Here is a 16055-nt window from a genome sequence, read left to right on the forward strand (position 1 = left end):
GAAGAGAACTCAGTGTCTGGGGACAGGAATGGAAGAGAGACTTAACACTTAGTCTTTTACACTTATTAAGTTTGGAACCTCGTGATTGTATTGCCTATACAAAAATAATTATTAAAAATATACTACCTATTCTACACCTGGAAACCCTGGTGGCGTAGTCGTTAAGGGTTCAGCTGCTAATCCAAATGTCGACAGTTTGAATCCACCAGGTGCTCCCTGGAAACCCTATGGGGCAGTTCTACTCTGTTGTATAGGGTTGCTATGAGTTGAAATCAACTCAATGGCAATGGGTTTGGTTTTTTTGGTTATTCTACACGTTGTTGTTGTTAGGTGCCATCAAGCTGATTTTCACTCATAGTGATCCCACGTGACAGAGCAGAACGACTGCATAGTTTTCTTGGAGGAACTGGAATCAACTCAATGGTACATGACAATAACAATCTTCCAAAAGCAGGTTGCCAGGTCATTCTCCCTTGGACCTGCTGGGTGGGTTTGAATCACCGACCTTTCAGTTAACAATAGAATACTTAACCACTTGTGCAATAAGAACACATTAAAAAGGCCGAAATGGCAAATGTTTTGTTTTATATGTACTTCACCACAATAAAAAATATACATGTGTATGTGTGTGTGAAACCTATAGATCTATATATTCAATGCAATTCCTATCAAAATTCCAGGAAATTTTGCAGAAACTGACAAGTTGATTTAAAAATTATATGAAAATGCAAAGAACCAGAATAGTCAAAACAATCTTGAAAAAAGAGACCAAGCTGGAGAACTCACACTTTCCGATTTTAAAACTTAGTACAAAATTACACTAATTAAGACAGTGCGGTACTGGTGTCAGAACAAATATTTCAGTGGACCAGAACTGAGAGTCCAGAAATAAACGAAAAATATGTGCTGCAAATTTTAACCTCTATGCCTGTTGTTATAATTCCATTTGGGGATGGGCTGTCTTTGCTACGTTCATAAGGCAGGACCTGTGTAGGGTGTGTATTGAGTCAATCTCTTACAAATATAAAAGAAGCAGATTAGGCTAGTAGAGATGGGGGAAGATAGGTGCCAAGCCACATAGAGATCTCCAATGAACCAGGAAACAGAAGTGAAGAGACAAGGACCTTCTCTCCCAGAGTTGACAGAGAGTGAAAGCCTTCCCCTGGAGCCAGCTCCCTGAATTCTGATTTCTAGCCTAAACTGTGAATAAAGGAGCCCTGATGGTACAGTGATTAAGGTGCTCAGCCGCTAACCAAAAGGTCGGTGGTTTGAACCCACCAGCTGCTCGACGGGAAAGCAGTGTGGCAGTCCATAAAGATTTACAGCCACGAAACCTTACAGTGCAGTTCTACTCTGTCCTATAGGGTTGCAATGAATCGAAATCAACTCGATGGCAGTGGGTTTGGTTTAAACCGTGAGAAAATAAACACCCGTTTGTTAAAACCATCCACTTGTGGTACTTCTGTTACAGCAGCACTAGATAACTAAGAACTTACACTTGTGGTCAACTGATTTTCCACGACAGTGTCATGACAATTCAGTAGGGAAATTCAACATATGGTGCTGGGAAAAACACAGTTGGACCCCTCCCTATCTCACTCCATATACTATAAAAATTAACTCAAAACGTATCATAGACCTGAACGTAAGCACTGAAACTATAAAACTCTTAGAAGAAAACACGAGTATCTTTGTGATCTTGAATTAGGCAATGATTTCTTACATGAGGCACAAAAAGCACAACTGACAAAAGAAAAAAAAATAGGATACTATGAAAATTAAAAACATTTGTGCTTCAAAGGATACTATCAAAAAAATGAAAAGACAATCCACAAAATGGGAGAAAATATTCACAAATCATGTTTCTGACAAGGGATTAAATCCAGAATAGAGAGCTTCTATAACTCAAGAAGAAAAAAACAAATAACCCAATTAAAAAGCAGGCAAGGACTTGAATGATATTTCTCCAAAGAAGATACACAAATGATCAAATAGCACGTGAAAACATGATCAACATCATTAGTCATTAGGGAAATGCAAATCAAAATCACAATGAGATACCACTTCACACCTACTGGCAACAATTATTAAAAAAAAGAAAAAAATAGCAAGTGTTGACAAGGATGTGGAGAAATTGGAACCCTAATGCATTGGAAATGTAAAATCATGCAGCCACTATAGAAAAAAGTTTGGTGGTTTCTCAAAAAATTAAACATAAATTACAATCCGGCAATTCCACTCTTAAGAGTATACCCAAAAGAAATGAAAGAAAGGACTCAAACAGATACTTGTATACCAATGTTCATAGCAGCATTATTCAAAATAGTCAAAGGGTGGAAACAACCTAAGTGTCCATTAAACAGATAAACGTATAAACGAAATATGGTATATCCATACAATGGAATATTATTCATTCATAAAAAGGAATGACATCCTGATATATTCTACAACATGGATGAACCATGAAGAGAGTATGGTAAGGGAAATCAGCCAGTTGCAAAAAGACAAATATTGTATGATACCACTTACATGAGGTGTCTAGAATAGGCAAATTCACACAGAAAGAAAATAGGCTAGAGGGGCTCCGGGGAGGGGGCAAACAGGAGTTACTGTTCAATGAGTACAGTTTCTGTTTGGTCTGATTAAAAAAATATGGAAATAGATGGTAATGACAGTTACACAACATTGTGAAAAAACAATGCCACTGAATTGTACACTCAAAAATAGTTCAAATGATAAATTTTGTTATGATATAAAGATTAAAAAAAAAAAGATCACCTTTGTATAGCATCCTATTTCCGCTAAAAATCCATTAGGTCAGGATATATAATTTATTATTTTTAAAGTAATTAGTTTCAAAGTTCACAATCTGCTATTTCTGTAACCCTAACTCCCTTCTATCTAGTTTAAGGTTAGTTCCAAAGAACAAGTATGCCAGGAACCAGAAAATAATTCTATATTTGGCCTGTATTAATTATAATTTTTCATCACAGTCTAACCTCCCCTCTCCCCATCTTCCCAAAATGAAGAGTGCTGTTCTTTTTGGTTAGCTTCATAGACCCGCCACAAATATTTTGAAAATATTTTTCTTCTCTGATACTAAAAAAACAAAACCAGCTGCTGTTAAGTCAATTTCAACTCACGGCAACCCTTTGTGTTAAAGAGCAGTTCTACTCCACTGTTCTAGTTCTAGTTCCACCGTGGAGTTTGTACAAGTGCTTTGCTGTAATTTGTACAAGGGTGGGCAGTGTTTTCTGCTTTGTTTCCAGTCCATTGCCTATAAGACCTGCATGTTGTTAGTTAGCATTTGTCCTATCTGCACTACCTTTCAGACTTTACATCTTTTAAGAAGATGCTTAACTTCCATTAGTGAGGGTTTGTGCCCATCACACCATGAATGTCATTTGTATACTTCCCCCCTAACATATTCTCTGATACAAGCCACCAAAGGAACTCATCTTCCATTCTTCTTCCCACACTGCATCTCTGAAGAAGAAATGTTCTCTATTTTTCACACTGTTGCTCTCTCAACTTGCCCACTCTCAGGAAACTGTGTTTCCTATAAACTTGGGGGTTCCACTGTGTACACTTCTTTATAATGATCTATTATCAAAATGTTACCCAAAGAATAAACCCACTGTAAAGTCCATCCTGAATTAAGCAGACTGTCCTCTAGAGGGCATCCTAGTGGCGCAGTGGTTTAAAACAGCCTAACCAAAATGTCGGCAGTTCAAACCCACCAGCTGCTCCTTGGAAACCCTAGGGGGTAGGTCTACTCTGTCCTAGAGAGTCGCTATAGTGGGAATCGACTCGATGGCAACAGGTTTGGTCCTCTAAAGGGACGTGACTTCACCCTACTTTAATTATACTGCCCTCTCTCCCCAATTGTTTTTTCCCAAATTGCACCTTAATGTCATGCCATCTATCTGCAGTGGGGGACATTATAAGGAAGAGTCTTCTGCAGAGCTTTTCACTGTGTAGACTATAAACAAGATACAGAGGATACTGTGATTAAACAATATCCTTCAAGGAGAACCCAGAGGAGGGACGTCTCTTTGCTCCCTCTTTCAGGTATAAACAAGATTTCCCTGAGAAGCTAGTTTGTTTTTATCACCTTTCAGACTCTGAATTTTTAAACTGATCTGTTTCCATCTTTTTGTAGGCTCCTGGAAAGCTTAGGGTCTAATATCTAAGAAGTAACCTGGTCATCATGGCTTTTACTTTATATACTATTCTTGCTTTAACTGCTGGCTCCATCTTGGTTTCCTATCTTTACTTTCTCTTTATCTCATTTTTCTTACTTATTCTAAATGTAACTTATCTTGCCAAACTGAATACATCTTGGTAAACCACCCCATGTGCTTTTTGGAACAAAGTGAGTTATCAATTAATTTGCATTCTGAAACTAACTGCAGCACAGAGTCCTGAGGGACTCCATGATTCCCATATGTGAACCTGCCAAAATCTGCACCCATAGAGTAGCATCTGGGGTCTTAAAAGCCTGTGAGTGGCCATCTAAGATACACCACTAGTCTCACCCCTTTGGGAGCAAGGGAGAATGAAGAAAATTAAAAACGCAAGGGAAAGATTAGTCTAAAGGACTAATGGACCACAACTACCATGGCCTCCACCAGTCTGAGTCCAGTACAACTAGCTGGTACCTGGCTACCAGCACTGACTGCTCTGACAGGGATCACAGTAGAGGGTCCTGGACAGAGCTGGAGAAAAACGTAGAACAAAATTGTAACTCACACAAAAGAAGACCAGACTTACTGGCTTGACAGAGACTGGAGAAACCCCAAGAGTATGGCCCCCGGACACCCTTTCAGCTCAGTAATGAAGTCACTCCTGAGGTTCACCCTTCAGCCAAAGATCAGAAAGGCCCACAAAATAAAACAAGACTAAAGGGGCACACCAGCCCAGGGGCAAGGACTAGAAGGCAGGAGGGGACGGAAAAGCTGGTAATAGAGAACCCAATGTCAACAAGGGAAGGTGTTAACCTGTCGTGGTGTTGTTAACCAATGTCATAAAAAAGTATGTGTACCATTCAATGAGAAACTAGTTTGTTCTGTAAACCTTCATCTAAAGGACAATTAAAAAAATAAAAAAAAACCTCCGCCCATAGCCTCCTGAACTGCAAGTCAGCTTTTTGGCCGGCCCATCATCCCTGGGGATTATGTGAAAATGATAGTGGACCATAAGGTGAAGAACATCACTGTGAAACCCTGTCACTCTCAAAGGCCGGTGAGTATCTGGAGAACATACATAAACGACTTAGGTAGCATCCTTCTACCTGAGCCCAGGCACAATAACTAGAGTAAAATAGCAACTGCCCCCTGCTATGACTGCTACTTCTGCAGATCCCAGTAGAGGATTTGGAGAGGTATGTCTCTAAACTAGAGCCCTTGTCCCTCATCTCCTCAGTTTAGCAGCAGCTTATAAATTCTAATCAAGCACACACACAAATAAGAAAAGCCTATGAAATCTCAGTATAAACTCCATGTAGGTCAGCCAACTACACACATAGAGTGCCCTCCACAGAGTCCAGCATTGCCATGGACAAGACACATGCCCCAGTCCTCCCAACCCCTTTCCAGCCTTGTTTTGCTGCTTAATTTGTAAGAAAGCCTTACGGCTTCTCTTAGGGCTTCAAACAGTCACTAAAGCAAGATTCTCAACCTTATCCTGAATTTAGGTCAAACTGCACACATCACCTTGCCCAATTAATTCCCAACCTTTGAATCAGGAGCACTCTCAAGGCCCCCATTCTTAGCAGCCCCTATTTCTATCCTTTTTGAAGATATTTGCTCATAGTTCCATTCCATTCACTGCATCCTGTCTCCCTGTTCCCTCCTGTCCCTCAAACCTCCTGGATTCTAAACTTTTGTAATTCTTTGTTTAGTTGATCTTGCTATCTAAAACAAGTATGTTCTTTCTTTACTTCTACACACTGGTATTTACAAAATATCCTTAGCTTAAGAAATAAAAACCTATTTAAAATTATATCTTACAGTCTTTGTACGATAATGCAAAACACCGGGAATAATGAGTGGGGATTTGACATGACAATGCCATTCATACCTTTACAATCCAGAAGGTAATATTATCTGTGCCTTCAGTCTGTATCAGAGTTTCTCAACCACAACATGAACTGGTAATTCTTGATTTTGAGGGGCTGCTATCCTATGCATTTCAGGATGTTTAGCAGCATCCCTGGCCTCTCCATCAACTAGATGCCTATAGCAGTTGAGCCGAATCAGACTCACACCAACCCTATAGGATAGAGTGGAATCGTCCCATAGGGTGTCCAAGGAGCAGCTGGTGACTGCTGACTTTTTGGTTAGCAGCCAAGCTCTTAACCAGTATGCCAGCAGGGGTCCAAAACGCCACCAGACATAGCCGAATGTCCCCCCAAGGGGCAAAACTGCCCTGACTGAGAACCAATGGACTCGACCTCTTCTTGCCTGAGCTTTAATATTATTAAAACAGCATCTGGAGCACATTTGGCCCCAATATATTTTGCCTAACTGGCCTGTGTATCCAACAGTTTTCTGAACATCTACACTTCTGTGTCTTCCCTTGGAAGCATATCAAACTCAGTGAGACCCAATCTAAACTCCCTTGCATTCCTTAATCTAGGTATACTACTTACTAAGTAATCCATGCTAGAGACTAAGAGAACATGCTGAACACTTCTCTCTCCTTCATAATCTAATCTGTCAACAGCTATTCCTCCTTCGTATCCTTTCTTACATCAGATTCACTTGTCACTGCCTTACTTCAGGCCCTCATAATGTGTCACTTGGCCTATTGCTCCTATGACATTTTTGTCCCATTTCAATCCATGGTCTACAATGCTACCAGAATAATATATCTGAAACCTATCATCACTCCTTAAAATCTTTTGAGATTGAAAAAGCTTTGGAAACAAATAGTGGTGATGGTTGCACAATACTCTAAGTGTGATTAAAGCCGCTGGATTATAAACCTGAAAATGGCTAAAATGTAAATTTTATGTTGTGTATATTTTATCACAATAAAACAATATTTTCATGAGAAAAAAATCACTCAAGAGGACTCCTCTGTCTATGGTAGCGTTTTCAAATGTTATGGATTGAATAGTGCCCCCCTGCCCCTCAAAAAATATACTGAAGACCTAACCCCTGTTCTTGTGACTGTTATCTTGTTTGGGGAAATGGAGTCTTTCTTTGAAGATTGCAGTAAGTCAGACTAGAGTAGGGTGGGTCCTATTCCTAACTCCTTGAGTAGGGTTTTACAAAAGGGGCGATCAGACATGGAAAGAGAGTCATACATGGGGGAAACAGCATGTGAGGCTCCATCTACAAGCCAAAAAATGCTCAGGGCTACCAGAAACTGAAGGAGACAAGGGTCTTCCCCTAGAGCCCACAGAGAAAGTGCATAACTATACCGACACCCTGAATTCAGACTTTTAGCCTCTAGAACTGTGAGAAAATAAATTTCTGTTCTTTAAAGCCACCCACTTTATGGTATTTTGTTATGACAGCCCAAGGAAACTAAAGACACTAAACTCCATTCAGATACCATCCTTATGGTTTTGTCATATTTCTACCACATATAGCAGTCAATCTTTAGTTTTTTTTTAATCTACTTTTTTTTAGTTAGTTGCATTTTAAACAATATAGCAAAATTATGATGTGATTTGTTTTTCCCTAAAATACAAAAACATTTCAAAGTGTTTACCCATGTAAAAGATAAAAATCCAAGTTTATTGGCTTAGTCTTCCATGATATGGCCTCTGCCTGTCTTCCCAGCAACACCACCAGTTCCCTGAACTACATCAAGTTCCCTCAGTCATTTTCTTTCAGATTAAGCTATACCATTGCACGTGGTATTTATTCTGTCTGTATGTTCTCTCCTTCCCCTTTTGTCTACCTGAACAAACTCTCCTCATCCTCCCACTGTGAAACCATCTTTAACTCCTGAGTTAAATGTTACTTCAACGTTCCCCAACACCTTGGGTTATAGCACTCACTACACTCATAATGATCATTTGTTTACCTCTCCATCTCCTTTACGATACTGATAGCCCCTCAAAAACAGAGAGAAGTATCTGACTCTATCCCTGGTACCCACTGGGAATAGGACTTAACACAAGAAGCCATTCAAGGAAATGTGTGCTGTAAAGCAGTATACTATTCAGTTCAACAAACCTTTATTGTCTACCACTACAAGGTAGTGGAGATCGTGGAGAATACAAAAAATAAACATGATCCTGGCCCTCAAAAAGCTTACAATCTAATCGTGGAGAAACGTATATTTGCTATCATACAAAAAAACACACTCTTAAGTGGTAAAATGGAGCAATAAAGCGTTACGTGGCAAAACAATGTCAGTGTGGAAAAGAGATAATGGAAATTTAAAACTGGTAAATAAAAATCAGATATATACTCTGCTGGGTCACTCAAACCTCACCAAGTCATGGCTCTGATATCTGTTCTATCACAAGGATTGTATAAATGAAAAAATGGACATGAAGGTGCTCTGAAAACTGTAAATAGCTATGTAAATTCTAGGCTTTATGAACAACTCTGGCTGTGGAATTCAGGAGCCCTGAATGAAAGCGGTACCTGGGCTGAGCTCAAGAGGGAGATACTAGCGAGCACTCAGGCAAAATTTTGCTGAAGATCATTCAAAAACGGCTGCAGGAATATATCGACAGGGAACTGCCAGAAATTTGGACCAGTTTCAGAAGAGGACTTGGAACCAGGGATATCATTGCTGATATCAGACAGATCCTGGCTGAAAGCACAGAATACCAGAAGGATGTTTACCTGTGTTTTATTGACTATGCAAAGGCATTCAACTGTGTGGATCATAACAAATAATGGATAACATTGAGAAGAATGGGAATTCCAGAATACTTAATTGTGCTCATGAGGAACCTTTACACATATCAAGAGGCAATTGTTCAGACAGAACAAGGGGGTACTGATTGGTTTAAAGTCAGGAAAGGTGTGTTTCAGTGTTGTATTCTTCCACCATATCTATTCAATCTGTATGCTGAGCAAATATTACAAGAAGCTGGACTATATGAAGAAGAACAGGACATCAGGATTGGAGGAAGACTCATTAACAACCTGCATTATGCAGGTGACACAACCTTGCTCGCTGAAAGTGAAAAGGACTTGAAGCACTTACTAATGAAGATCAAAGACCACAGCCTTCAGTATAGATTGCATCTCAATATAAAGAACACAAAAATCCTCACAACTGGACCAGTGAGCAACATCATGATAAACGGAGAAAAGATGTAAGTTGTCAAGGATTTCATTTTACTTGGATCCACAATCAACATCCATGGAAGCAGCAGTCAAGAAATCAAAAGACGCATTGCACTGGGTAAATTTGCTGCAAAGGACCTCTTTAAAGTGTTGAAGAGCAAAGATGTCACCTTGAAGACTAAGGTGCACCTGACCCAAGCCATGGTATTTTCAGACACATCATATGTATGTGAAAGCTGGACAATGAATAAGGAAAACCAAAAAACTTACACCTTTGAATTGCGGTGCTGGCAAAGAACACTGAATATACCATGGACTGCCAAAAGAATGAACAAATCTGTCTTAGAAGAAGCACCACCAGAATGCTCCTTAGAAGAAGTACAACCAGAATGCTCCTTAGAAGCAAAGATGGCTAGACTGTGTCTTACACACTTTGGACATGTTGTCAGGAGGGATCAGTCCCTGGAGAAGGGCATCATGCTTGGCAAAGTACAGGGTCAGCGGAAAAGAGGAAGACCCTCAACGAGGTGGACTGACACAGTGGCTACAATAATAAGCTCAAGCGTAACAACAATTGTAAGGATGGCGCAGGACCGGGCAGTGTTTTGTTCTGTTGTGCGCAGGGTCACTATCAGTCGGAACTGACTTGACGGCACCTAACAACACCACCACCACACAGGGTATTCTACTATAGAGGAAGTACAGGTGGTGGACATGAATGTGGATGCTTCAGCCAGGCTGCCTAGGTTTGAATCCAAACTCTTCCACTTACTTACTAACTGAATGACTTTGGAAAGTTACTTAATCTCTCTGTACTTCAGTTACCCATCTGTAAAATGGGGCAACTAACAGTACCCACCTCACAGGGTTGTTATGAATAGTAAATGAATTAATATTTGTGTTGTGAATTATGTAAGTAGGTGCCAAGCTGAATGAATGAAAGCAGAGAATCAGGAAAGTCCAGGGCATGTTGTCAGAAGAGGATACCAAAGTGCTTAGGTCAAAAAAGGCATGCTATCCCACTTTGGTGAGTGGCGCCTGGGGTCTTAAACCCTAGCAAGCAGCCATCTAAGATACATCAATTGGTCTCAACCCACCTAGAGCAAGGGAGACTGAAGAAAACCAAAGATACAAGGCAATTATGAGCCCAAGGGACAGGACGGGCCACGTAAATCAGAGACTACATCAGCCTGAGACCAGAACTAGATGGTGGCCGGCTATAACCGATGACTGTCCTGACAGGAAACACAACAGAATTCCTGATGGAGCAGGAGAACAGTGGGATGCAGACCGCAAATTCTCGTAAAAAGACCAGACTTAAAGGGCTGAATGGGACTAGAAGGACCCCGGAGGTCACGGTCCCCAGATTTTCTGTTACCACAAGACTGGAACCATTCCCAAAGCCAACTCTTAAGACAGGGATTAGACTGGACTATAAGACAGAAAATGATACTGGTGAGGAATGAACTTCTTGGCTCAAGTAGACAAATGAGACTGTGTGGGCAGCTCCCATCTAGAGTCGAGATGAGAAGGCCAAAGGGGACAGAAGCTGGCTGAATGGACACGGGGAATACAGGGTGGATAGGAGGAGTGTGTTGTCTCATTAGGGAGAGAGCAACTAGGAGGACATAACAAGGTGTATATAAATTTTTGTATGAGAGACTGACTTGATTTGTAAACTTTCACTTAAAGCACAATTGAAAAAAAAAAAAGCATGCTATTAGCCATGCTAAAAAGGCCATTAACTATATCAGAAAGAGCCCTGCATGGGGAGGCTTTCCAACTTAGTTCTGACTGTGATTGACAGCTGGACATTCTCAGGCAGATCATAAACTCTGTGAAGATCAGTTTCCCTTTCAGTAAAATATGAAGGATACCGAACTACATGAACTCTGATACTCTTCCAGCTCTGAAATTCTAGAAAAAGGGGCTGGGGAGTCATTAGAGACCTGCATTCAGTAGCTACCAGCCACATGTGGCTAATGAACACCTGAAATATGGCTAATCCAAACTTGAACGTGCTGCACACATTAAATTTTGTAGACTTAGTACAAAAACAAGCTCAAAACATTATATTAGTAGTTTTACATTTATTGCATGTTGAAAGGATAATATTTTAAATATACACTGGGTTAAACAAAATATTATTAAAATGAATTTCACCTGTTTTTTACCTTTTTTTAATATGGCTACCAGAAAATCTGTAGCTCACATTTTGCGAGCATTATATTTCTACTGGCAGTACTATTATAGACTATTTTCAGAAGACAAAGGAGAATGTTATTCTGTGGCCAAAAGGACAAAATAAAATGCCAGACATTATCAGAAATGGTCTTGAAAACACTCTTCTAGAACTATACAAAGCCATGGTGTGTCCCAAATTGCTGTACTGTTTTCAGATTTCCTTGCAGTACCTCAAGAAAGATACAATCCAAAGCCAAACAACTCAGGTAAATATAATACTCCTGAGAATCACATAAACTCTTTGTATGGAAGGTTGCACTTTGGTCCACTCACTTTCACATATTTCATCCCTACTCCTTCAAAACATTTAGGTAGATTCCATCCAGTACTAGGTAGAATGATGAACCCAAAAAGCAAAACCCACTGCCGTCGAGTCGATTCCGACTCATAGTGACCCTACAGGACAGGGTAGAACTGCCCCATAGTGTTTCCAAGGAGTGCCTAGCGGATTCAAACTGCCGGCCTCTTGGTTAACAGTCGTAGCACTTAACCACAACACCACCAGGGTTTCCAAATGATGAACAAGATAAGCAATAAGAGACAAAACAAACAAGCTTCAAGTCTGAAAAGACAAAGACTACCACATATAAGGAGAGTTTATAAAATCAGATAGAAGCTCGATGAGGAGGTGCAAAAGGCCATTCACCAAATCTCATAAAACAGCTAAGGCAAATTCTTTGAAGTTTTACGGAGGGATTTCAGACAGAAGTACAACTTTCCGGAGCAGGCAGTCTTACATGAAAAACCCAGAGATAGTTCAGACTGAATATGAAAGTAGGTTCCAAAAAGATTACATTATTTATTAATCCATAAAAGTAGTCACTATAGAATTATACAATTTCTTGTGTTGCATCGCTAATTTTTAAGGTAGACACCAGCATTCTCCCAACCCCTTCTACAATAACTGCCTTCAGCTCCTCAGTAAAAAACTGAACACCAAGCTCTAACTCGCTTTGTAATTTCTTTACTTGTTAGGTGCCACAGATTCAATTTTGACTCATAGCGACCCCATGCGACAGAGTAGAACTGCCCCCACAGAATTTTCTAAGCTGTAATCTTTATGGGGAAACCCTGGTGGCGTAGTAGTTAAGTGCTACAGCTGCTAATCAAAGGGTCGGCAGTTTGAATCTGCCAGGCACTCCTTGGCAACTCTATGGGGCAGTTCTACTCTGTCCTATAGGGTCACTATGAGTCGGAATTGACTCGACAGCACTGGGTTTGGTGGTTTGATTTTTAATCTTTATGGCAGCAGATCACCAGGTCTTTCTCCAGTGGAGCTGTCAGGTGGGTTTGAACCGCCAACCTTTCGGTTAGCAGTTGAGCACTTAACTTAGATATCACTTTTAAGAACTGTCCAAGAGATCAGACAATTTCCAAGCTATAGAATCCTTTCCCCAAAAACCCACTAAAGTTTAAGTACCCAGTAAACCTTCCTTTTATTATTCTTTCTCCCACTTGGTCAGATATGTGATCTGTACCTTCTAAGGTCCTTTCTGAAATCTTTCTTTTGGCTGAGAATCACAGGATCTCTTTGTAGGTTTGATCCAGTACTAGTGATATAACCACTTCCAATTTAGCTAAAGAGAAATCTCAGATCTAGAACATGCTATGCGTTTACTATTTCATTAGTACCTCCAACTTCTAGTCAATCTAAAATTAATACAGGTAAATTTCCATTATTTTCTTTTTTACTAGAACAAATCTTTTCCATTAAGATCATTAAGTGGCCCTCATAACTTCTTTCCCTCCTCTGACAGAATCTTGTATCTTGGCTTTGAAGCCTAAGAAAAGGTGCTCCTGAAATACTTTCTTAGTCAGACTAATTTTGGTTTGCACTTCATGCCAAGAAACAAAAATAAAATCAAATTTCCTTAAATACACCAAGACAAAGATGGAAATCCTCTACTTATATGGAAAAATTAAGGTTCTTTTTCCTCAGTAGTTGCTCAGAAGATTCAAAATTAAAAAAAAAAAAAGTTTATTTATAAACATGCAAGCTAAGTACCAAACCAAAAAAAAAAAAAAAAAAATGAAATTCGTTGCTGTCAATTTTTTTTTTAAAGAAAATGAAATGGCTTACTATTTCCTAAGTGAGAAGAAAAGCTAATGTTTATCAAACTAAGAGGCCTAAAGAAAATCCAACTGATTATTTTTCAAATCATTTTAGTATCCAATTTCAAGTCAATATTAAGACACATTTTCCTAATAAAAGACAACACTTCTTATAGACACAAAGTTTAAAACAGTTCCAGTATGATTAATAAAAAGAAAACAAAATTTCACATCAATTCATTGATATGCAACGATCAACTTCAGCTATGGGATTAACAATACTACCAAAAGAGGTATGGTTAAAAAAAAAAAATTTTTTTTTTTTAGTTTCCCATAAATTGGGTCCCAGTGTTGGTTATATTCTTGTTTCCCAAAAAAGCATATAGCAGAAAGAAGTCACAAAGCTAATATCTGAAGGACTCTGATTAGCATGAAAGCTACACTACTAATATCTGCTTTGTTCTCATTTAAATTAAACAGTCCTATTAAAAAGGGAAAAAATACACAAGAATGACTCCTCTATCATGTTGTTGTTGTTGCCATCGAGCTGGTTTTGACTCATAGTGACCCTATGCACAACAGAACAAAACACTGACTGGTCGTGCAACACTGCCTGGTCCTGCGCCATCCTCACAATCGTTGTTATGCTTAAGTCCCTTGTTGCAGCCACTGTCACTCCATCTCATTGAGGGTCTTCCTCTTTTTTGCTGACCCTCTGTTTTACCAAGTGTGATGTCCTTCTCCAGGGACTGATCCCTCCTGATAACATGTCCAAAGTATGTGAGACATAGTCTTGTCATCCTTGCTTCTAAGGCACATTCTGGTTGTACTTCTTCCAAGACAGATTTCTTCGTGCTTTTGGCGGTCCGTGGTATATGTAGTATTCTTCGCTAACACCACAATTCTATCATATGGCATATATAATTAACATGCCCTGGTGGCCACAGTGGTTAAGAGCTTGACTGCTAACTAAAAGGTAGGCAGTTCGAATCCACCAGCCACTCTTTGGAAACCCTATGGGGCAGTTGTATTCTGTCCTATAGGATTGCTATGAGTCAGAATCAACTCAGACGGCAATGGGTTTGGTTTTCGTAAGTACATTCCCAACAGCACAAGTGACCTTAAACATTTTGCATACTTGTTTGATTGATGTTATGTTAAATATCAATTTTCTGTACCAAGGGAGACAACAGAAGAAAAAGACAGTAATCTCTTCTTTACGATAAAGAATTCAAAAACAGAGATAAATTGCTTTAAACCCATAGCTTAAAGAATAAAAAGAACTCAAACGACCAACAATTTATCTATCCCCTTACCACATAAGAGATCAAAGTTTAGTGAACAAATAAAACAGGTATTAGCACTAACAGGTAAATAACTTCTAGACACCGAAGTATTGGTTTTATTTTAGCAAGCACATAGAAACACTTTTTTAAAAACCAGTACAACAAAGACTTATACTCCTCTACTTTGACATTCATTCCTTTACTCTTACTTACTAGGACTGGGCAGTTAACAAGAACAACTCACCTCCTTTAGAAAACAAAGAAAATGAGATCTTGAGTTAAAAGGAGATTGTGGGCGAATGACTTAAAAGACAGAAAAGCACTTGTATTTACTGAGGTCCTACTACCTCAACTAAGGATAACTCTTAACTTAGCTCAGTAATATACTCATAAACCTAATTCGCATTTGAATTAGTACAACAAAACCAACACTCCTAAACAGCAACTGGAATGGAGGACAACTTGACGTTCCCTCACATCGGTACCAAACCGCTCTGGCCAATCGCCTTCCCACTCTTCAGTAACCTAAACACACCAGGACTGCGTTCCGGGACGCCGGCGGTATCTCCCGTCAAACACCAGTCACCCCGGGCTCCTGTCACCTCTAGTAAAGACGACCCCATCTCGAGAACACTGCCGGCTAGGGCTCGGTTCGGACTCCGGGAAACCCGGGGGTGGAGGTCGGGGGGAACCGTCTTCTAAACAAGGCTGTTAGGGCTCGGAGTCCTGGGGTAGCCCTGGTGCCAGAAGGGGTGACTCTGGGGCAGGAGCCGCGACTTCCCTCGGGATTCCTGCTGAGGGAACCAGGACGGCATTCGAGGGACCTGGGCTCCTGGGCTTTCCGCGTGACGCCAGGTCGAACCGAGCAGCTTTGTACGGCACCGGGCCGTCCACAGCGACGGGACGGGATACCCGGCAGTGTACCGCGGAGGAAGGGCGGGACGGCGGGAGCCCCACTGCCGGAAGGGGCGAGCCCCGCAAGCAGGGCTCCCGCCCTGGCCAGACTCACCTTCAGGTCGTTCTCCGGCAGGTACTTGCACAGTCGCGCTATCTCTACATACTTGTCCAGGTCTAGGGGCGCCATTTTAGAAAAAAGAAGCCGCAAAGGCGGCGGCGGCAGCGGCGACTGTAGCAGCGGCGGCAGCGGCAGAGGCCGAAGCCGGAACTCTTCTACGTCACGTCCGGCCGTGAGAGAGGCGTCTGCGCAGCA

At 40.5% G+C, this 16055-nt stretch overlaps 1 protein-coding gene across 1 annotated transcript in view; it reads right to left on the bottom strand.

The window, feature by feature from the left end:
- PPP6C (protein phosphatase 6 catalytic subunit) overlaps window positions 1-16026 on the bottom strand; it is a 31738-nt gene extending 15712 nt beyond the window's left edge. Inside the window, exon 1 of the mRNA XM_049895383.1 lies at window positions 15855-16026. Within this exon, the coding sequence (XP_049751340.1) occupies window positions 15855-15929 (75 nt within the window). The 5' untranslated portion in view covers window positions 15930-16026. The remainder of the gene's footprint in view (window positions 1-15854) is intronic.
- Window positions 16027-16055: the final 29 nt, after the last annotated feature.

This window comes from Elephas maximus, chromosome 9 (genome assembly GCF_024166365.1).
Source record: "Elephas maximus indicus isolate mEleMax1 chromosome 9, mEleMax1 primary haplotype, whole genome shotgun sequence".
Taxonomy (NCBI): domain Eukaryota; kingdom Metazoa; phylum Chordata; class Mammalia; order Proboscidea; family Elephantidae; genus Elephas; species Elephas maximus.